General features: G+C 32.6%; 1 protein-coding gene and 2 pseudogenes across 2 annotated transcripts; all 3 read left to right on the plus strand.

The window, feature by feature from the left end:
- The first annotated feature begins 5,530 nt into the window (after positions 1–5,530).
- LOC120216043 lies at positions 5,531–12,739 on the plus strand (annotated as a pseudogene).
- A 659-nt stretch (positions 12,740–13,398) lies between these two features.
- LOC120214916 lies at positions 13,399–18,286 on the plus strand (annotated as a pseudogene).
- A 273-nt stretch (positions 18,287–18,559) lies between these two features.
- Positions 18,560–22,706, plus strand: LOC120216053 (vacuolar protein sorting-associated protein 27-like). 2 transcript variants are annotated; one of them, XM_039213578.1, is made up of 4 exons: positions 18,560–18,672; positions 20,120–20,392; positions 20,842–21,117; positions 21,417–22,706. In XM_039213578.1, the coding sequence occupies exons 2-4, from the start codon at positions 20,123–20,125 to the stop codon at positions 22,569–22,571; spliced, it is 1,701 nt and encodes a 566-aa protein (XP_039069509.1). In that variant the 5' UTR covers positions 18,560–18,672; positions 20,120–20,122; the 3' UTR covers positions 22,572–22,706. The 2 variants fall into 2 exon arrangements, with proteins under 2 accessions (XP_039069509.1, XP_039069502.1); XM_039213571.1 differs by having other exon boundaries at positions 18,561–18,672; positions 20,839–21,117; positions 21,417–22,702.
- Positions 22,707–23,724: the final 1,018 nt, after the last annotated feature.

The following is a 23,724-nucleotide window of genomic DNA, read 5'->3' on the forward strand; positions in this document are numbered from 1 at the left end:
AGGATGTTTGAATGGAGTTTAAATGGTCGATCAGTATGGCACAAAAATCGAGATAATATATTACTACCTCTTTATGCTTTATAAAACATGTTGGTATTGGTAAATGCATGAATGTAAATGTTTGGTCTCATATGTGTAATTAATGAAGTTCTACACTCGATTCGAATACAATAAAAATCTGGTAATTGAATATGGATAAGATGACTAATATAAGAAATTGAAGGACAACTTGAATTCAATTACAAGTTATGAGATAAATTGATATAGGAATCATCACTGGATATGCAATTTATAATCTATCTCATTTGATAAGGTATGAAAATACTTCGATTAGGTAAAATTACAAAATTACTCTTATGTTGGAAAATGACAAGAATTGTCCCTGGAAGTTGATTAATAAATTTGAAAAGACATATTGATATGATAAAACTACTGATGTGCATAAGAAATGTTAGTTTTACTTGGAAAATTTGGATAACCGGTTTTTAACCCCAAGAGGGTTTGTGCAATATACTAGAAGTCTGTTAAGGAATCATTTCAAGATCAGAGAATGTTTGGGAAAGCAATTAACCATAAGATCTCTAAATTATAATTATTTTCGTTAAGAGTTAATATTGAAATTATCTGGTTAAGAAATTATGAAAATGCCCTTGAGAGGTACAAGTAGTCTGAGTTGACCCTAAATGATAAAGTATTTTGAGGATTCATACTTAACTCGATAAATTACGGATTTGATTGTTAAGATCATGTATTTGTGCAGAAAAATTCCTGATATTTTGATTGTAAAATATGAGAAGGCACTTGACCCGAAAATATTCGAGTTATGAGTAAATACTTGAAGAACAATTTATCGGGGGTGTTATTTTGTCAGAATTATTCGAAATGACTGAAATAAATGATAAGTTTGAATTTAATAATAAGATCGGACGGAAGGAAAGGATTGAAATACATTGGATTTGTAAAATGACCAAAATACCCCTGGAATGAAAATGACTCAAGAATATCACCAAGCCCAGGAATGAATGAATACCCTCAAGCTCTATAATGAATGGAAAAACATTGAGCACCAAAATGACCAAAATACCCTTATGGCATAGACTAAGTAGATGTCTTGGATTAATTAAGGAAATCCAAATAAACATGAGTGTGGTACTGCTCTTAAAAGTTATGGATCACATATTAAGCCGAGCAACCAATACTAATGTTATATCAGTACCAGAACGACATAGATGTCACTTGAATGCTTGTTCGACTTCTCAAGTTTGGCTCGATGATAATTTTGAAAGTATTCAGCTCAACTCTAGATCGCATTCGGTACTAAGAATTTGATATTCGTTAGACAAATCAACCACGAAGACCAAATTGAACTGAACGAAAGTACAGTATGTATCCGAAATTCAAAAATGCCTAAATTACTCTGGAAAACCCCGAAGTAACTGGAATGGACTTGACTGTTAAATGAGCTAAGTAACCTCAATGAATGAGAATTAAGTAAGTGATTTGGATAAGTTTGGAAACTCTGATGAGTTTATAAGATGTATTGTCCTTATGGGTTATGAACTACAAATCAATCACATCAGTATTTCATGATATCGTGGAAATGAAATAAAGACCATTAGAAGATCTATTCAGCGATGATTTTGAAGATGATTTATGGACAATAATTGTTGGTATTAAAGAGTGAATACCTGAAGGACAAAGAATGAACCGATCAACATGCATTAGTTCTGGAAGTTGTTCAGCTTGAGTTATTTCGATAATCCGATAGATCGACACAGACTGTAAATGTTATGAACCTTCACTTATTTCTTATCAGCTCAAGTCTCATTTTGAATAACTGACGATTTCGTCAGTTATTGAACTCTTCCAATAGTGATTCTGAATTCCAACATTTTATCGGTAAACTAAAGATCTGTGTTTCTCTGCTCGATAAGATTATCCAATATCTCTGAATAATATATGGAAACTCTAGTGTGTTCCCTACTCACATGAATATTTTATCTGATTTCCGACTTGAATTCTGTTCTGATACATGACCTGAACTCTGTTCTGATTTCTGATCTAGATTCTGTTCTGATATATGATTTGAATTCTGTTTTGATTTATGATATCTCCGTTTATTGACGGAGAAATGTTTTATATGGGGGGTTTATTGTTGGAGGAAGTATATCTGCAGGCTTCTCGGTTGTGTGCTCAGGGCCTTACTGGTTGTGCAGGCTGTATGGTTCTGGGGAGCCTACACAAACAGATTGTGAAAGGATGGGGGTAATATATATATATATATATATATATATATATATATATATATATATATATATGTTTTAAAAGATCTATATCTTTTTAATGGTTTTATGGGAACACACTAGATAAACCTATTCTGATCTCCTGAACTCAATCATCCAAAATATTTCTCTGAACTGAAAGCTCATTGTCCGTTACCACCTGAAATATCAGTAGGATTTCCGCTCAGCATAAAAATCTGTAGATGTTTGAACCAATAAAGAAATATATGTTTATCTGTATCTGCACGTTCTTCAGCATTATCTGTAGTTCTGTATTACTGAGCTTTCCGAAGCTCACTCTATTACTCACCATTACAGGTTAAAAGAATTGTATCAGTGCAATTATCGAATTCAGTAAGGGAGTTCTTCTGGCGTTGTTTGCATAGTATGTTACATGTGATTAGGGGGCATGTAATTGTATTTTGTTTTATCTTATATAAGAGTCTGAAAATCTGTTTTATTTCGAATACCGATAAATTTTATTTTTTATTCATAAATGATTTTATGAGTTTGCATGTTTTAAGAAAAGTTTTAAATTTTCCTCTATTTTTACGGGATCGCTCCGGTGGCCTTAATGTGACACTCCAGATCGGATCGGGTTAACCGTATCGGTCTGAGGGGTTACATTCTATGTTGTAAAATAAACTTAAACTTTTAAAATTCTAGAGGGCGAACTCGAATTTCAAGGGTAATGAAAACATATTTTAATAGAAAATAATATAAGAAACCTAAATATATAGTAGTTTTAAAATTTTAGGAGGTGGATGTCCTCACTCGCTCCCCTCAGTCCATCCTGGTTAAAGGTATTATTCTTAAGAAGGCGTTTGGTTTGCGAAAAATATTATTATCAAGAGGAATAATCTTTTTCGAGATTGTATTCCTACATTTGGTTCTAGGAAAATATCATTATTGGGTAATAATTTATTACCAATGATTGCATTTTTTTATTAAAATGGTGGCAATATAATTTCTTTCAAATTCTTGGGTAATGAACAAAATTCCTACCATTTTGGACATAAAACCCCTTAAAATAATGAATTCTTTTCATATAAATCATTCTCAATTCTTATTATTTGTATTTTGCTCAAAATTATAAACTTATTAATAATAATAATAATAATATATAAAGAATTTAATTAGTAAAATATTAATAACTTGAGTAGGTGAAATTATTTTATATTTTAATACTTTTATATTAATATTTTTAATTTTTAATTATTAAATAATTTTTAATTTTTAATTATTAAAAAAGTAGATTTTATACATTGAAAAATAATATATTTATCAACTTAAGACCATAAAATTATTTTATATATTATATTAAGTTTTAAATAAATAAATATGATACTTATGAAAATTATTTAAAAATATAAGTTTGATATACTAATTATACGTTAAATGTATTTTTCCTTAAACTTGAATAGTGTAATAATTAAAATATTTTTATAAATTTTCATTCAAATATTTATAATTTAATATTAAATTTTAATTCGTTTAAAAATATATCACAATGATAATTTAGTAAAACATGTATTCAAGTAATCTTATATTCCTCTAACCAAATATTATAATCTTACATTTCTGTTAAACAAACCAAACAAAATAATGCAACACTCTCAGAGTACATTTAAGTAATATTATTCCTAAAAGTAATCTTACATTCCGTGAATCAAACTTACCTTAAAGGTCATGGATTCGAACACCAACGACTGTAACAGAGACGATTGAACGTTCATTATCAAATAATTAAAAACATATACTACTTTATAATCACCCCAACTTAATAAAAAATCACTACGCGAAAAACACCATGTAATGAATAAAAGCTACATGAGACCACAATGGCGACCAAATGAAATGCTCGGATACAACGAATGTGGTGTCGATAACGTGATGTATTTGGAGAAGAAAAATATCAAAGAGATGAGCCTTTTACAAGGCTTGGAATGAAGATTCTTGTGATGACAAATAAATATATTAAAAAGAAAAAGGTTAACGAAGCATGTGAAACAACAGCGACACTTCCGTCCTCGGAAGAAAATGTTCATGTTTACTCTTCTCTTTGAATTGTTGATTTTTATTATTATTTCCAAAAGGTATAATAATAAGATTGAAGAATTTAATATTTTCGTGACTAAAAGGTTTAAATAATGAAAATTTTCAAGCAATGGAATATTCGTAGAGATTATTTTAAGTCAATACTGTAATGGGTAAAGTACACTAGAAGATCCTAAACTATGTTCAAGTGATCTTTCCATCATTGAACTTTTAAAACTTATAAAATAATTATTTAATTTATCGAATTATTATAAAATAGTCATGACGGCATTCTATGATTATAAAATTCGGAAAAATTAATTGTTATTTTATGATAATTTTATGGCCGTTTTGTTACAACTGAAAAAATTAATGATCATTTTATAAAAATTTAATAAATTTGATGATTATCTTATAATAATCTGATAAATTTAATTATCAACTTATAACTTTTAAAAAATTGATGGCCAAAAAGATCAAGGTAGTAAGTGGACTGCATTATTTTATAAAGAAACAATAAATTATTGTTAAAATGTTATTACATTAAGAAAATAACATGAAAATATTTTATTATTTATGGTAGAAGAATAAATAATTTAAGAGATGTAAAACTTAAACCGATAGAGTTTTTAAATATAAAAAATAGATTTATGACTAAATTAATTGAATATAAAATTTAAAAAATTATTATTATATCAGAGCACATTACTATTTCTATGTAATATTTAACATCCAACTGCATGTTTATAATTTCTTTTATTAATTAAATTATAATATTTAAAAAATGACTCATTTATTATCAAACATAAAATTGAACAAATTTTTTTAAATAGACAAAATTGTGAATAAGTTTAGGTTTATTTTATCTTGAAACTAATTAATTATATATATATATATAACAAAAGAACTTCATAATCACCCATTTAATGCCAAAATTAATATGTTTGATGGAATATAAAATCAGAGTTAATCCAAAAGAAAAAACTTCAGTGGTCAATCTAAAAGGAAAGTATAGTTTAAGGATCAAACGTATAATTAAACCTATTAGTTACGTATACTTTTGGGGCCCAAAAGACACGATACGATATATTCAAGTTTACTCATCAAAAATCTCCTCTCACTTTCTAACTTAATATATTTTACTTTGCTGAAACGAAAGCTTAGAAAATTAGTAACTTTTGAAGTATTTTTTTTATTTGCAAAACGTGAAAGCTGGAAGATTTGATCCAAAGGCCCTGAAACTTTTTTTATTTGATCATAATATCTGTCGACCAATTATTATCATCGCAAATTGTCTTCATTAGAATCTGTCTTAAAAGAAGAAGAAGAAAAATTGAAGCTGAAAAAACCTTTAAAAGAAGTCTCGTGACATCGTTGGAAGGAGGTGGTGAGGGTTATCAGATTCAGCTCTGATTCAATCCGCCGAAATACCAGGTTCGTGTGGATCTCTGGTAATTTTAGCCTTTTTTATGAATTTGTAGTTAGTTAATTTTTTTGGTTGTTGCTTTGGAGGTTGTTTGGAATTCGTGAATTTTGATCATAGTTTTAGTTGTTTTGTCGAGAAATTTGGGGAAGCTTTGAGTAATTCTATGAATGCTATATGCTGTGTCCTAGGTAATTACTTTGGAATGGTGGTTTCAATCAAAGACTTATCTTTAAGTTTATTATGTAATTAAATTAGAGAATTATATAAAATAATTTCCCTTGTTATTGTTTTTTAAATTAAGTTAATATCGATTGCTGTATAAAAGCTAAAAGAAAATAAATGAATTCGTCCGTTTTATTCAATTTTCGTTTTGTTTCATAAGATTAATTATAGCATCTTATACTTTTTACTCGTGTAGAATCTTCAATTTTCGCTTTTTTAGTATTCATTCTAGTTGTTTGGGGGGGGGGGTTTAAAGGTAAGAAATGACACTTTTTTCTTGGTTTTATACAGATTAAAACTACATGCTATTACCTTTCTGATGACGGGCCTCTGTTAGCTCCATTCATTTTGCTTCATCTTAGTTTGCCAGAAACTTATATTTTCGAGTGGATTTATTAGCTTTGTGCCATAGGACATTTTCTAGCCTTTAGGCTTCTTTTTGCCACCAGGGTAAATGACTTTTCTGGTGAGCTTTGTTGACTGCTCTCTTGAACTGTCCACTACTGGGTCGAATAGTTCAATCACAAAATAATTGGTGTAATGCAAGGTCATTTATTTCATTCACTAGGATTTTGAGGTTTAAAGTTTAAACTGTAGCCGCATGCAAGGAAAGGATTGGGTAAGACTATTAACTTGTTGAAGTCAATTGACTTGTATACTCTTGTGAATTAAAAAGGAGAAGATGCTACCAAATTGGAAGAAGCCCCTCATTAGATTGACAGTCCAATCGTTAGTTAAAACTATGTTTTTGTTAATGGAACATCTAGGAGCAAAGAGAGTGACAATAGTATGATGTAAAAGGGAACCATGGAGCATACTTTGGAGAAACGGTATCCAGTCGATCCAAAAGATTATAAGTTACAGGAAGAAATTGGAGAAGGTGTTAGTGCAACTGTGTTCAGGGCTTTATGCTTTCCACTTAATGAGATTGTTGCTATCAAGGTTCTTGATTTGGAAAAGTGCAATACTGATCTGGTAAGTATGATCTTTCACAATCTTTTGTTTCGACGTCATGTTTACTAGTAGCCGTCCCTTACAAGTTCCAGCAACTCCGTCGCATCAATAGTTGGCATCAATATATGTTATTTGTTCATGATTGATACAGGATGGCATCCGAAGAGAGGTACAGACCATGAGCTTAATTGATCACCCAAATTTAGTATGGGCACTTTGCTCATTTACTACTGGTCACAGCCTTTGGATTGTGATGCCATATATGGCTGGGGGATCTTGCCTGCATATAATGAAATCTGATTATCCAGAAGGTTTTGAAGAGCCTATCATTGCTACTTTATTGCGTGAAGTCCTTAAAGCTCTTGTTTATCTTCATGCCCATGGGCACATTCACAGAGATGTGAAGGTTTTTAATTTCCCCTTTTTGTTTTATTTGCATACCATGTGTTTTATTGCTTATTTCTGCAAATACTTAATTTCAGAGGCCAGCTTATTAGTTATTGACTTCCTCTTCAGTATGATACGGCTTAAGCTATATCTTGTAACAATCTCATGAAAAAAAATGGTTCTTTTCAAATAAACGTTGGAAAAATATCCTTGTTCTGAACTTTAGCTAATAGTCTCTTAGTCTAGTAGTTCAATATGACTTTTTTTTTGGCAATGTGTCAACTGCTGACTGCCTGTTAGTTTGTCCTTGTTCCTTTTCCTCCTCATTATGTGGGTTTTTGTCTTTACTCTGTCTATATTCATAACTTATGTTCGCAGGCTGGGAATATCTTAATTGATTATGATGGCGCTGTCAAGTTGGCAGACTTTGGAGTGTCAGCGTGCATGTTTGATGGAGACAGACAGCATTCCAGAAATACTTTTGTTGGAACTCCTTGCTGGTATTTGTTTTCCCTAGGCTTTCCAAACGCCTAAGAGTTTACTTATATTGGTATTTTCATTATGTAAATTCAGTTTTCACAGTTGATAATGACCGCAATGTGTCTCGTTATTGTTGTTTTATTTCAGGATGGCTCCAGAAGTTATGCAGCAATTGCATGGCTATGACTTCAAGTGAGTTGATTACCTCTTTGATATATACTTTTTTCTTTTTATTTCATTTCATTCTTTTGCTTTCTTATACCTTTGAATCACTCCTCTTGTTCTTTCCTTTTTACAGAGCGGACATCTGGTCTTTGGAATAACAGCGCTTGAACTTGCTCATGGCCATGCCCCATTTTCCAAGTATCCGCCAATGAAAGTAATCTCTTAGTTTTCTGATAGTTATATCAGTTAATTATTATATGAGTTTTGCTATTGCTTTTTATTTTAGTTACTGGTTTGAATGTTTACTTCCATTTTGCTGCAGGTTTTATTGATGACCTTGCAAAATGCTCCTCCTGGTCTAGATTATGAAAGGGACAAGAGGTTCTCAAAGGTTTGTGCTACTCATTTCAGTCTTACCGACTGGTATAACTTGTTGGTATCTATAGCATCATTCTGAGAGGGTTATTATCTATAGTCTTTCAAGGACATGGTAGCTACTTGCTTGGTGAAGGACCCAAAGAAGCGCCCAACTTCAGAGAAGCTTTTGAAGCACCCTTTCTTCAAAAACGCACGCTCCTCTGATTATCTAGTTCGAACCATTCTTGATGGCTTTGCTCCATTAGGTGAACGGTTTAGGGTGCTCAAGGTCTCTTGTTTACCATGCTTATTTAATTTGTGCTCTGTTTAAGATGGGGAACATCTGTGGCATGCTGATCTGGTCTTTTATGTCTCAGGCAAAAGAAGCTGATCTTCTTGTACATAAAAAGACTCTCTATGAGGACAAGGAGCAATTATCACAGGTGAATGACGGAGATCTTTTACATTTCTCAACAAAAAGTAACTACGGTGCTAGGTTCTTTCCTTCATGTCTGATTAAAATTTTAGGTTTTGTATTCTGAATGATCCAATTGCTATCAGTTCCATGGTTATCCCAGGTCTTAAAGATTAAGAGAAACTATTGTAGCTAATTTTACTTTAATTAATGAATAATCTAGGTATATAAAAATTTATGATTACATAGTATCACTTTGTAATATGAACCTTCCACCTTGCAGCAAGAGTATATGAGAGGAATCAGTGCCTGGAATTTCAACCTGGAGGACTTGAAAAGTCAGGCTGCACTTGTAAGTAGTTTCAGTTGCCCAGCTCAGTTTATTATTTGTAAAGTGGTGTTATCCAGCATCTATTGAGTCTTGGGTTCCCTATGGTTCTTTATTTATGTTGGCATCCTCAACCTATTCTTGATTGGTTCTAGGTTGGATGCTTTACAGTATTTATTTGGATGTTGCCCAAGACCAGCTCAATTTTTTTTATCTCATCAGAAATGCTGATTGTTTTACTTGCAGATTCATGATTACGATGATGTGCCAAATGCAGAAGATCAAGATGGCAGCAGGAAGCAAAGTGACAGGAATGGTGTTGCTGGATTATCTGTGGAGAGAGTGTCTTCCGAAGCGGCTAGTACTTCCATTGCTCCAAGTAGCCAGGAGGTACCAGTTATAACCCAAAATTGTTTCTCTTTAATTGAACTTTCAGCACAAATGGTTAAAGCTTGTACCTCAATATTTATATCCTCTAACTTGTTTCAGGAGGGGCTTAACGATCTTCTAGATCTTGAGAGATCACTTTCTTCATTTCCTATTGTACCTCTTCAAGCACTCAAGTATGACATTTTTTATACTTCTTTGACTTTATATTGTGAACAATTCATTGTTATAACATATTTTGGAGGCTATCGTTATTCACATTTGTTACATTCAACGAGATTGTGGAATGTAGTTTTTTTTTTTCAACTAGAAAACTGTATCTTCTCACAAGTTTAATCATTCAGCTTTTAAGTTGTGTTTTTTAGTATCTTCTTTATATATTTTAAAAACGTATATTGCACCTCCTCAACTATTTACCATTATTTTGTAGAAAGATTGACAGTCAAATGTTTCGGTCATTGTTGCAGAAACTGTTTTGATATTGATGAAGGTTATGAGGGTGCAAAGAGTCCAAATCTGAAAGGCATTAACCAATCAGGAAGCGAGCCAATGATAACGTCACCTAGAGCTGCTGATCAAGATGCTAGTAGAAACAAGGGTGAGAATTCCAGGCAAAGTGAATCTTTACCTCATCAGGTCATTCCAGATCACAAAAAGTTCTTGAGCGGTCCACTAATACCCGATAATTCCTTCTCTCCTAAAAAGGATAGCAGAAATGGTGACAGGTAAGCTTTGCTCTAAGTGAAGTTACCCCAAGCTGCAAAACCTTATCGCCGAACATGATAAAATAATTGAAGCAAATTTTCCCAGAAAAATATAGGAAGATCATTTACCCATTATCAAGCCCGGCATATGATGAGTTCTGTGGATTTCAAGTTAAGAGTAGTCGGTAGTCCTAGATGTATGACCTGCTACATATGACATAGGGAATGTCTTCTTGACTTGGTCATTGACCCTACTGTCCTGTAATTAAAAAACATACTTCATTGTCATTTACTTAACTGAAAATTTGTCATAATCTATATTAAATTGGGTTTATAAAAAAATGTGTTGAAGGGACTTACCACAGCCCAAATTTCAATCTGCACGCAACCACAGTGGCCCGTTGTTGTATCGCTGGAGGAGAGAGACAAATTACTCTTCGTCAGGTATTTCCTTTTTCTACTTAAGAACCATGCAACGTTTTGTAGCCTAACAAACTTAGTGTGGTTTTTTTCCCGCTTTTACTTATCAGAGGATGCATCAGAGGGAGCAGTTGTTCGACGGGGACGCTTTAAGATGACTTCAGCTGAACTCAGTCCCAAGGTACATCTGCTATATATTGAAAAGTTTAGCTCATCTGTTTTAAGAAGCTTTGCATCCTATTCGGTACATTGTTCTGCTGTTGTGCAATAGCATGCATCTTTTTTACTGATTAACAACCTCTGCTTGAAATCAGTTGAACAGTGACGAATTGTTGCATATTGGCATGTCTATATTTTCCTATCTGTTATGATCTACTGCAGTGAAATTTTATCCGTATCGATAAATGTCTGCATAGTTTGCCACCATTTGTTAGGAACCATCCAAACGCTGCATCAACGAAATTATATAACATCTAATGTCAGCAACTGTTACATTTTAACATCACACTGTGGAAGTTATAATTCTGCTAATGGGCTATATTCTAAATGATTCCAATAAAGGTTTTGGTTTCATATTTTTTGGTTTATTACAAGTGATCACTTTGTATTTGATTATGCATTTAATTTGCTTGTTACGACAGGTGCATGTTCTAATTTCAAATATATTTTTCATGTTAGACGTCATTGTTTTGTGTTAAGTTTATCCTGTGATAACTGGATTGTTATCCATGAGAATGTTTTGGCTTATGTTTCCTCATTGTAGCCTACGAAATTGCTTCTACACAACTTTCTTCTATGACTATATTATCTCTGTTTTTCAGATGCAGAATGATAAGGATTGAACTTATTAATTTATCTTTTAGGCAATGGCTTTGTAACCATTGCCATTATTTTCTCTCATTCAGGGACCCTCGGACTTCATGTTTAACTCGATTTCCGGAGGTTCAACGAGTCCAACATCTCAAAACCCTACAGTTAGTGCAGTTCTCCCATCTCTACAAAGCATTTTGCAACAGAACACAATGCAAAGAGTACGTTTGTGTTTGTATGTGCCATCTCATCTCATTGAGATCACCTGTAAAACAAGTTTTATTTTTATGATTGCCAACAGGAAGAAATCATTAGACTGATCAAATTTTTGGAGCAAAGTTCTGGTAAGCCTCTATATTGATCGACTGCATTTTTTTCTGCGTAATCGTGGAAGAAATATACAATGTTAAATATGGCTTGTGTTACTTATACAGGTAAGCTTGGGGGTTTGACAGAGTCGGGCGTCGATGACCTTTTGCAGGTATCAACCTTAACTTATCCATAACCAAACACCTTTCTTAATGGGATATTCCATGGTGTCAGTTACTCTCGTCACATATGCTTCCTTATAACATGAATTACGGCTTATGCTGATGTGCAGATAGCACCTTCCTCTTCAAGGGAGAGAGAACTACAATTCCAGGTGCTTCAGCTGCAACAGAGGTATGAGGCAGAGCACAATGGTGCGGACTTGCTTTCTTTATCATACACATTTTACTGAAACTTTATTTGTTTGTCAGTATGGGGAATCTCAGTGAGGAATTGGAGAGACAAAAAATGAAGAACATGCAGGTTCGTGCATCATCTCGAATATCATATTGTGAAAGTAGCGAATATGACCGTACATCTATGTTGCTCCTACTCTTTATGTATTCGGACTACTCAGATCCCATGCACGTTGGAAATGGGTATGGAGATCTAATCCTCCGAATATATGAAAAATATAGTATAAATGAACATAACCATGCCGGATACATCCGGATACATATTCCTATCCAATACGTACATCCGAGTTTGGGAATATAGTTTTGCATATCCGATCACTTGTTTTGGTTGTAAATTGCGTCTTTTTACCTATTAATGTCTGAGAATCGAGTTTATTTTACTTTGCGTGCAGTTAAAGAAACAATTAAATGAATTGGCCAACGACAAAGAGTGAAGCTAAAACAACAGTTGAACTGCCTGATTATTTCTCCATCGATGTTAGGGTTCATAAGATTTTAAAAGCTGGACTCCTGCAAATTTTGAGACGCTATTGCTTGAATCTCAGTCTCTGGTAACTTTGCTGTATTTATTGACCTCCATATTATATGTACATTACTAGAGATGAATGTTAAAGATTTGTTTCAGACGGTGGCGGAGCTTATATGCTTTTAAGGGTGGGCACGTGCCCGTCATGAAATTTAAAATTAGTTTATTAAGTATTCAAATTTATATGTGTCCATCCTAAAATTAATTTGTTCTAAAACTTTTTTATGTCCACCCTAAATTTATGTATGCCCAAAAGATAACTAAAAATGTCTATTATAAACATCTTCTTTGTTTGGGTTTAAAAATTCATTCATCAAACCCTAATCAAAATAAAACAAAAAATATGTATTTAAAACTCAAATCTAATATGCAACTCAAATTTAATATACAATCTAGATCCAATATCTTTAATCCTAATAGCAACCAGTCAACCCAACTCCCTCCAAATTCACTTTACACTCAATATCGAAAAAGAACAAAATCATTATATACTCTCAGATTTTAGCGGAATTATTCTAGAAAAATTTCAATAATATGATAATATTATAATCTATAAAAAAAATTATAACACAACCTAAAATATGCAAAAGAAAGTAGTCTACAAACCTGCAAAAAAATAAAGAATAACTAATAGAAAAAACTAAAATAAATAGAACAAATTTAAAGCCAAGGTCAAACTTTTATTGAGATTTTTCGGTGACGAAGAACATCTCCGACCATAGAGCAATTTCACGACAGCGAGTGGACAGATTCTTTGAGACCACATGGATCAAATGACGGTGAATAACTTCCTAAAAATCAAAATATTATATTTAAATTAATTAATATATAACAAACATAAATTTATAAATATCAAACATAATATCAAAATATATATATATATATATATATATATATATATATATATATTAAATCAAATAAATTTTTTTATGCGTAATAAATCAAAGAATTAAAATTTACAAATATTAAATCAACCTATAATCAAATCTATATTCGATAACATTAACTAATAAATATACTTCAAAAATTAAAATAATATGTTTAAATCAATCAAAAGATTAAAATCTATAAATAGTTTTGAATAATTAATAAAAATATTAATATTACAGATCACAACATATTTCTTAGTGAATCGTGACATTCTTGACGCAATCATATTTCTTATATATATTCATAATATTTTTAACTTTTAATTTATTTTTTATCGTAAGAATGCCTAAGGCCCCATCAACTTAAATTTGGTAACCTTTTAGGCGAAACCTAAAATGTTAATAGTATCTATAACATTTACCGGTTATAACTCATTTCTTACCATATATAACATTTTAGTGCAACATGTTATGTTACTCCAACTGATAATTTTTTCGATTATAATTTATAACATTTTGTGTTCCGCTTTTAACTTATTACATTTTTTTACCAGTCACACCGTTTATTGACCTTATTTTAGGTGCCTCACAATAGAACTTCCTGTTATATGCAACTTGTTTTGTACGAGGCATCTCCAACCAATTCTGAATATATTACAGGGTCGACATTGTTGCCCTATTCGACTAAGGAAGCAGAAGAAGAAATTCAAGCTAAGATAGAGGGACTACACCATGATATACTGTCAAGTCATATCAGATATCTAACGAATACGAAAACAAAAACTTTATTGGTGTACGGTTATCGACAACGATGGAGAAGAATTAATAGTATCAAATTAAAAATAATTTGTACAAATTATTTATTTTAAAATAAAATATTCTCTTTTAATCATTAAAAAGTGCCAATGTTGAAAATCACCTATATAATTATTATTACGAGATATATCCTGAGAATATTTTAAAATAATATAAAAATAATATAAATTTAAAAATATTAGTAAAATAATCTATATATTTGTAATATTTGATATTACATTCTAGAATTATCTATAAAAGATTCTCAACATTTCTAAAATTAATAGCTAAAATGTTGGCATGTATCAATAATCTAATGAACACTAAAATCTATAAATATGAGATGAGATTTATCATTGTTACTAGAGTAGTGAAGAGTGTATTCACCCTGAATTTTTAGTTGTGCTAATGATTTATCAAAATTTTATGTGATTAATTTATATGTGTCAGCCCTGAAAAATATTTCTGGATCTACCACTATTTCAGAGCAAGAAGAGCCTGTCTGATTTTATCTCGATTCAACACTTTTTACCATATTTTTTAGTTAATTACATCACACATTATCAAATTAGGGTAAAGAACACAAATGATCCTCCAACTATAAGATGTTGTTTTGTTGAGTTCTCTGACTATCAAAAGTTACAAAATAATTCATTGAATATAGGATGTTATTTTGTTAAGTCCCTAAACTATTAAAAATTATAAAATGGTCACCCGACTATTTATTATGTTTTAAATTTATCATTTTTGTTAAAAAATTTACAGTTGTCTGAGTTAGACGTTAACATGTTGATGTTGACTGAGATATGATAGTTGTTTGAGACTCTAAGATTAAATTTTATTATATCCCCAGCTCAAGATGCCGTCAATTTTTTAATGAAAAATTATATTTAAAACATAATGAATAGTTAAGTGACCATTTTGTAACTTTAATAGTTGATGGACTCAACAAAATAATATCCTATAGTTAAGAGATCATTTTGTAACTTTTAATAGTTGGAGACTCAACAAATCAAGATCTTATAGTTGAGATATCATTTATGTACTTTACCCATCAAATAATAACTCTTATTTTAAATTAATGTTTATTTTTTGAATGATTCAATTTTATCCCTTAAATATGACCTTTATTATAAACTATCCCTAAACTTTTGAATATTTACTTTTATTCTAAATTATTCTTAAATTTTTTAAACATTCTAATTCCATCCATAATTGACTTTTATCCTAAATTTTTAAACAATCTAATGTCATCCCTATATATGACTTTTGAATGTTTCTCTCAAAATTATTAGTATATATCAATTAAATATTCCCTTTATAAAATTATTATATAGACATTGATATGTACAATGTAATAATAATATTTTAATAGTTTAGAACTCTTAACATTAATTTATATCACATCACATTATTATACAGTTTATAAAATAATTAATAAGTTTTAGAATTATTTTATTAAGAGTCTTAATTAATATATACTAATAATTTAAAGAAAATTTAGAAAATTTAGAAAATAATGTAAAATAAGAGTTGATGAAATTAAAATATTCAAAAATTTCAAAATCAATTTGGATAAATAAAAACATTAAAAGTTGAATTTTAAATGAGAATCTTAATTTAATAATTTAAGATGCAATTAAAATCCATTTTTATTAACAATTTGGAGGTAAATTTGGAGGTAAACTAATATTTTATGAGAAGCGATAAATTATATTATTTCATCGAGGTGCACATCGCATGCTGTAATATACCATTAAAGTGATGTATCGAAACATACCACTAATTAAATTATTATTGTTAATTAAATATTAAAATGATAAATTATACATTTAATATTTACACTATCATTTTTATTTCGTTTTAGTACCTAAATTTTATTTTTTTCAAAACCATTAACGAGATTGTAATGTGGCATAACATGTTAATTTTTTATTTTTTTAATTTCAACATCATTTTTTTTTATTTTTCCACCATAATTTTTTAATTAATTTTATTCAACCAATTAAATGTGGACACATTTCACCAATTATGAGAATGAAATAAAAAAAACTATTTTTGCTATGAGCATGAATTGAACCTAAGTTTTTACATGAAATGCAAGGCACTTAACCATTGAATTAAACTAATCATTTATATTAATTTATCATATTTTTTATTTAATTTATATTATAACATCACTACAAAATCAATATTTTCTGATGATTATAAAATTCAAATATGTGACATTTTAAATTAATAATCGAAAGTTTAGTCATTCAATTATAATGCGAATATATTTTTATTATATCAAACTTAATATTTACTTGTATCATTATTAAATTGAAGAATAATTTTTCACTTTATATAGAAATAAAAAAATAAAAAATAATTACTTTTATGTATTTATAAAATTTATATTGAAGTATTCTAAAATTAAAAAAAATAACAAAACAAAACAAAGAAATACTCATAAGAAAACTCCAAGTAGCTGATTTTTTAGGGTAAAATATAGTAATGGTCACTTAACTTTTCTAAAGCTTTCATTTAGGTCCCTCAACTTTTAAAACTTGCAATATAATCTCTCAACATTTAGTCCGTTTGCAATATGGTCCCTCAACATTTAGTCCATTTGCAATATGGTCCCAGACGTAACTGTTGGGGGACCATATTGCAAACAGACTAAATGTTAGGGGATTGTATTACAAGTTTTAAAAGTTGAGAGATCTAAATGAAAGCTTTTAAAAAATTCAGTGACCATTAATATACTTTACCCTTATTCTTAATTACCTTTGCACCGTTCAACCCATCTCTAATCCGGCGACGAAACAGGGGCGACGATCTTTAAGCCCTTCCTTGAACGACGATGTTTTGGGACTAATAGTTTTCAGAGGAGACGTTCAAGACCCAAGCCAAAAGCTTTCATCTTGGAACGAAGACGATGACACTCCTTGTAACTGGATTGGTGTGAAATGTAACTCAAGGTCGAACAGTGTTACCGAGCTCAACCTAAACGGTTCTCTCTTTCGGGTCGGATCGGCAACTCAAGTTCTTGAGGAAGCTTTCCTTAGCGAGGAACAATCTCAGTGGAAATATAAGCCTCGACTTGGCAAAGCTTGAAAGTATAAGAATCATTGATTTGAGTGAGAATTACCTTTCGGGTTTTGTCTCTGATGATTTTTTTTCAAGCAATGTGGGTCTGGGAGGTCCATTTTGTTGGCTAGTAATCGGTTATCGGGTAAGATTCCTTCGAGTTTAGGCTCTTGTGTTACACTTGCTGCTGTTAACTTGTCATGGAACCAGTTTTTAGGGTCTTTGCCTGGTGGGATTTGGGTTTGAGTGGTTTAAGGTCATTGGATTTGCCTGCCAACTTGTTGGAAGGTGAAATTCCACAAGGGATTGAAGCTTTGAACAATTTGAGATCCATTAATTTAAGAAAAATAGGTTCACTGGGCAGATTCCTGATGGGATTGGGAGTTGTTTATTGTTGAAATCAATTGATTTCAGCATGAATTTACTTTCTGGGTCAGTTCCACACACAATGCAAAAGCTTAGCCTTTGTAGTTATCTTAATTTGAGTACGAATTCATTTGGCGGAGAGGTTCCTGGATGGATAGGATATTTGTAAAGTCTTGAGACTTTGGATTTCTGTGAATAATTTTTCCTGTGAGATTTCTCTGCTAATAGTTTAATTGGAAGCTTGCCTCAGTCTATGGGAAGCAATGTGAATCTTCTCGCGTTGGACTTTAGCAAGAATTCGATGAGCGGTGATCTTCCTGGATGGATTTTCAAGACTGGTTCGAGTCAAGTATCACTTTCGGAGAACAAGCTTGGTGCAAAGTTGAGTAGTCCAATTTTAGCTTCACAAAGAACTTCGCTTCAAAAGATTCAAGTCTTGGATTTATCTCACAATTCGTTTTCGGGAGAGATAATGAATGGTATTGGGGCTTTAACCAGCTTGCAGTTCTTGAATCTGTCGAGGAACTCCATCGTCGCCCCTGTTTCGTCGCCGGATTAGGGATGGGGTCTGCGGTGAAGGGGGAATTAAGAAAAAATCATATTAAAAAGGGTAAAGTATAGTAATGGTCACTTAACTTTTCTAAATATTTAATTTAGGTCTCCAAACTTTTAAAACTTACAATATAATCCCCAACATTTATTCGGTTTAGAGACCTAAATGAAAGTTTTAGAAAAGTTCAGTGACCATTACTATACTTTACCCTTTCTTTATTTAAAAAAAGCCAATACATGTGCTTCGATCTCTGTCTTTCGTAGAACAGACTGCAAAAATACTTATACCCATCATCCCACCCAAAAATAAAGAGGTGAAATTGTTTCTTCTCGAAGAAATAAAAAACTAAAACAGCGATTCTAGCATCTTCCGCTTCGAACCGACGCCGTCAGGTACTTCGATTTCCATAAATGCTCTCCTCAGTTTCCCAGATCTGAATTTAACTTTGTATGATTTTGGATGGCTACCTGAATCCTCTGATAAAAAACGGTAGAATTTAGGGTTCTAAGTTGTAATTTAGCTTTCCCCCAATTTAGGGTTAGGGTTTGATTGTTTATTAGCAGAATATGATGGAGAAAATTTTGTTTTACACGTTGTTATTGAACCTGGGTCTGATTGTTTGTGAAACATATAGATTTTGGATTTATATTTTATTCTCGATTTTATTATTTTTGTTTAAAAATAATGAAATTAAAAATATAATGATAAAATTCAATAAAATCTTAATGTTAAGTATAGTATATTGACAAATTTACTTTTGATTTACAATATATCATGATAAAATTTTCAACATTCAAGTATGTGAGAAGATTATGATAAAAAATGTTAGAAGATGAAGAGATACTCAACATGAAGCTTAAATGTAATAATTTCATGTGGGGGTTAAAACTCTTATGAGTCAACATTTAACAGGATAGAATTAACATAAAGTTGAATCGAACTCATTTGAACATAAAATTTCATGATTTCAAAGTCTGTTCTTTCTTTTTGTCATTAAAACAGAACTTGCTAGAATTGAGAAACTGTAAAAGCATAAGAAAAACTGATTAGTCACATTTTAGCCGTATGGTATGTAGCTCTTGTGTTTCAAGTAAAACTGAACATTTTGCTGAACTTTTAACTGCTTGAAAAATGGTTCGATTGATCCGAGCAGTAGAACAGAACATTTTGCCAAATTGTTCAGCCATGAGAGAAATGGTTCCTATTATCGAAGCAAAAGCAGAACTGAAAGTGAACATTTTGTTGGACTGATTAGCTCTCTGTCAAGAAGGGTCTAGTATTTACCTATTATACGGAACAAAAGGAATCTCTTGAATGAACTGACTTTTGAGTTCTGACTTTTCCACCTATCATTTAATACCCATTCATAGAATTATGAAGCCATTGTTTAAGAATTGCAGTGTTGTTTCATTTTAGAGGGAATTTTTATACATTGACAGGAATTTTTCACCTTTACTTGCGGGTCGCATGCCTTCATTTTCTACTTTTTAATTTTTAATACACGCTTTGTAGACACTTCATTTTTTTCTCTGGGTAACAAAAAAACAATATCTACCTGTTTTCTTCTTTAATGGTCTTTTTTGTATTATATTTAATTAAGTCCATTTTCTATGCACTGTTGAAGGAATTTTAAATTTCAATTCACGGGATTAAGAAACTAACCCTTTTTTCTTCCTTATATTGTTTTTTTAGTATCTTCAAATTTACTGGTGAAATTTGACTGTGTTAGAGATAATTCTATCTAGATGGTACAAAAGTATGTAGTCCAATCATTGAAAAAGATAAAAGTACCCAAACAAACCAAATAACTTGAGGTTCTTATTGATGAATATATTGCAGTTCATGGACAAGGAGATAATGGACTTAACATCATCTTCTTCACCTCCCCAAAATTCCAACAACGATCACACCAATCTGATTAATCACCCACAAAATGAAGATATTCACAATCAAGGCTCTGGGTTTACTGCTGGTAACAATGGGATTAATAACAAGGAAGAGATCGTTCCTTGCTATGATTTCCAACCAATCCGACATGTTTCAGCTAGCCTTGATGCCCCTGCAATCAATAATAATCCCAAGTCTTGGAGTTTGATCGATTCTAAAATTAAGGTAAATCTTCAGCCTTTCATTTTTCTGCCTTTTTGTTGATCAGTAGCGGATATGATTTTTTTCTCTCTAGATATTTATATTTTTTGAATTGATTCAACTAAAATTTAAAGTTGGATTTTTTAATTGTTTTTGGGGTTTATTCAGTGAAATGTAGTTTAATTTATGAACTTATGGACCTGGTGTTAATTTTTTGGCAGTTAAACTTACTATGTTTTACTTGGATTCTTTAAAAATAGTTTTCGGCAATGAAATGTAGTTTGAATTATAAATCTTACAGATCTGGAGTTAATTTTTTGATTGTTAACCTCGCTAAATATATGGGTTTTTGTGATTACATTTTTTTCTCATTATAGTTAGATTAGTGAACTTTTGTTGGTATCATAGTTACAAGATTCAGTTGGGTTTCTTCAACTGCATTGCTATTGACTTTTTCCCGCTGTGGACAGAAGTATGGTTCTCTTGACTCACTTGAACCTGTAAAAGACATTCAAGAAAAGGACCAAAAAGCTGTTGACACGTCATTAGTGGCTGCAATTGATCAAACCTTGAAGAAACATACTGATAATTTGATGCACATGTTAGAAGGTGTTGGTGCCCGACTCACACAGCTGGAGAGTAGAACCAGTAACCTCGAGACCTCTGTGGATGATTTGAAGTTGTCTATAGGAAACAATCATGAAAGCACTGATGGGAAAATGAGATTGCTAGAGAATATTTTAAAAGAGGTACATTCTAAAATATATTCTTCCTTGGTATTTGGCTGCCATTTGTATATGAAAGAAGAATTAGATGTGCAAATCTAGCTTGTGATTTTTCATCACACTTACGGAATTTTGCAAGGAGTAATTTTCTAGCAGCATGTGAAAATTCGAGTTACTTGCAAGGATATTTGCTCGTGTTGCATTGTTAAAGGACTGAATTTTGTTGTCTTTATTGGGATTTTTTGTTGGGTTCTAATGCTTGTTCTCGTATTTTGATCACCGTCTTGTGTGATTATTTTATGTTTTTTGTCAACCATGTGCAGGTGCAGGCAGAGGTGCATATTGTAAAAGAAAATCAAGGGAGTTTAGAAGCTCTTGTACAGCTTCCTAAGCCACAGTTGTCCAAGAGAGACCTGCCATCAGAAACTCACAGCACTCCACATATGGATTCCTTGCAACAAGCTGCATCTGCTCCTTTTCAGTCTCACCAACAGCTTCCTCCGGCTGCTGCTTTTCCACAATCACTTTTGTCTACGCCACCCCCTCCACCACCTACTGTTCCTCAAGCTGTTCCCCAGCGAAATCTGCCTCCTACAGTCCAGCACCCTGACCAATTCCCACCGCACCAAATTCCTTCTGTCCCTCAACGAGATGCTTACTATCCACCACCTGGCCAACCTCAGGAGACTTCAAGACAGCAATTCCCGATGCCTCCTACTCATCAAGTTCCTTCTGTCCCTCAGCGAGATGCTTACTACCCACCTGCCCAAACACAGGAGACTCCAAGTCAACAATTCCCCATGCCTCCTGCTCAGCAGCCACAGCACTCTCCTGCAGCACTGCCTAATCAGCCATATCAACCAGCCCCTCCACCTCACTACTCTCAACCACCACAGCCCCTTCAAGTCCAACCTACCATAGGCCACCATCCCGAAGAGGCATCTTATGTTCCTTCTCAGACGTATCCACAAAACGTACACCAGCCACCCTCCCAACCACCCAGTGGCCCTCCTTCCTCCCAACAGTATTTTGGGATTCCATCTCAAATGCATGAGCCACCGTCCAGAAGGCCTGGTCCCGGGTTTTCAACTGGATATATCCCACAATCTGGGGCAAGTGAACCATATGGTTATGGTGGATCATCTCCACAATACAGAAGCTCCCCAATGAAAATGCCGCAGCTCCCATCATCTACCGGAAGTGGTTATCCACAGTTTTCGACAGCTAGGGTACTACCACATGCATTGCCCACTGCCTCCGGTGTTGGTGGTGGACCAACTCCATCTGGACCTGGAAACAGGGTTCCCATTGATGACATTGTCGACAAAGTGACCAGCATGGGTTTTCCTAGGGATCTTGCTAGAGAGACTGTTAGAAAATTAACTGAGAATGGGCAGGCAGTTGACCTCAATGCGGTGTTGGATAAGCTAATGAATGATGGTGACTTACAGCCACCGAGAGGTTGGTCTGGGAGGTAAACCGTGTATCATTGATTCATGTTCATGTATAGGAATGATCATTGCTTCTGAACTCTGATTGAACTCATTTGCAGCTTAGGGAGGTAAACCAGGAATCATTGATTCATGTTCCTCCCACTTTTCACAATTTTCTTCTTATTTGACTGTCGAGTTTCTTTTGTTTTTTTTTTCTCTTTTCACATTTGTGTATTCTTGCAATAATATGAATTATTTTGTCGAGTTTTCATTTCGTTAACATTTTTGAACAAAAATACGGAATAAGTTCCAAGAAATGCTAATCGAATTCAAACTGACATGGAATTTGACCTTAGATGGAAATGAGAATTTATTTTAACTAAGTTGGCTTGGCGCAAAATCAGTATATTTATGAATTAAAATATCTTTTTGGAACGAGAGTGTGATGCCAAAGCCAGTTTATCAGCCCCTTAAACGTTTTTGAGGAGGATCATTGACATCTCTAAATAAAATAGGAATCAAAGAGACCGGTGGTTGATCTAAAACAGGAAAAAGAAGAAACTCATCTTGTGGAGCAACAAACTTTGCCTTGTAGTTTGCAGCTTGATTTGCCTCTCGACGAATTAACTGGAAATCAGCACTCCATGCATTGTTGCAAAGGACAGCAACAGACCATACCGAGTTGTAAGGATTTGCCAATGGAGGTGAAAGTAGTTTATGCACTGTCCATTTGAATGACGACTTTCTCATATTCATTTGTCCAAGCGAGCTTCAAATCTTCGAAAACACCCCAAATTTCGGCTTAAAGAACTGAAGATGGTCCCAACTGTCTTTGAAAACCGATAGGAAATTCCCTTCGTGATCTCGGAATAAATCACCAGCCGAACCCAAGTTTGTGGAGTGAGACACAGATCCATCCGTATTGATGCAAACTTCTCCATGGATTGGAGGTGTCCACTGGATTAGCCCCTCGGTCGGGGTTCCAATGTCCGCTTCAGATTCAGCAGGTGCTGCATAATACTTCGCTCAGGTGGAGCTAGTGTGCTGCAAAGACGGAAGGTCGGTGCTAGTACCTTGAAATAGCAGAACGTTGCGTCCCTTCCATGTTTGCCAAACGATCGACGAGAACAGGATATTCCATGAACACTCAAATATCCTGAAAAGTTTAAATTTGTCAAAAGCCAATCTGCAAGGGGGA

Source organism: Hibiscus syriacus, unplaced genomic scaffold (genome assembly GCF_006381635.1).
Source record: "Hibiscus syriacus cultivar Baekdansim isolate YM2019G1 unplaced genomic scaffold, ASM638163v2 tig00000764_pilon, whole genome shotgun sequence".
Lineage (NCBI taxonomy): Eukaryota > Viridiplantae > Streptophyta > Magnoliopsida > Malvales > Malvaceae > Hibiscus > Hibiscus syriacus.

Coding starts and splice junctions, on each gene's coding strand:
- LOC120216053 (XM_039213571.1), top strand. CDS start 20,123: ATGGACAAGGAGATAATGGACTTAACATCATCTTCTTCACCTCCCCAA. Junction 20,393..20,838: donor TGATCGATTCTAAAATTAAG/GTAAATCTTCAG, acceptor CGCTGTGGACAG/AAGTATGGTTCTCTTGACTC. Junction 21,118..21,416: donor TAGAGAATATTTTAAAAGAG/GTACATTCTAAA, acceptor AACCATGTGCAG/GTGCAGGCAGAGGTGCATAT.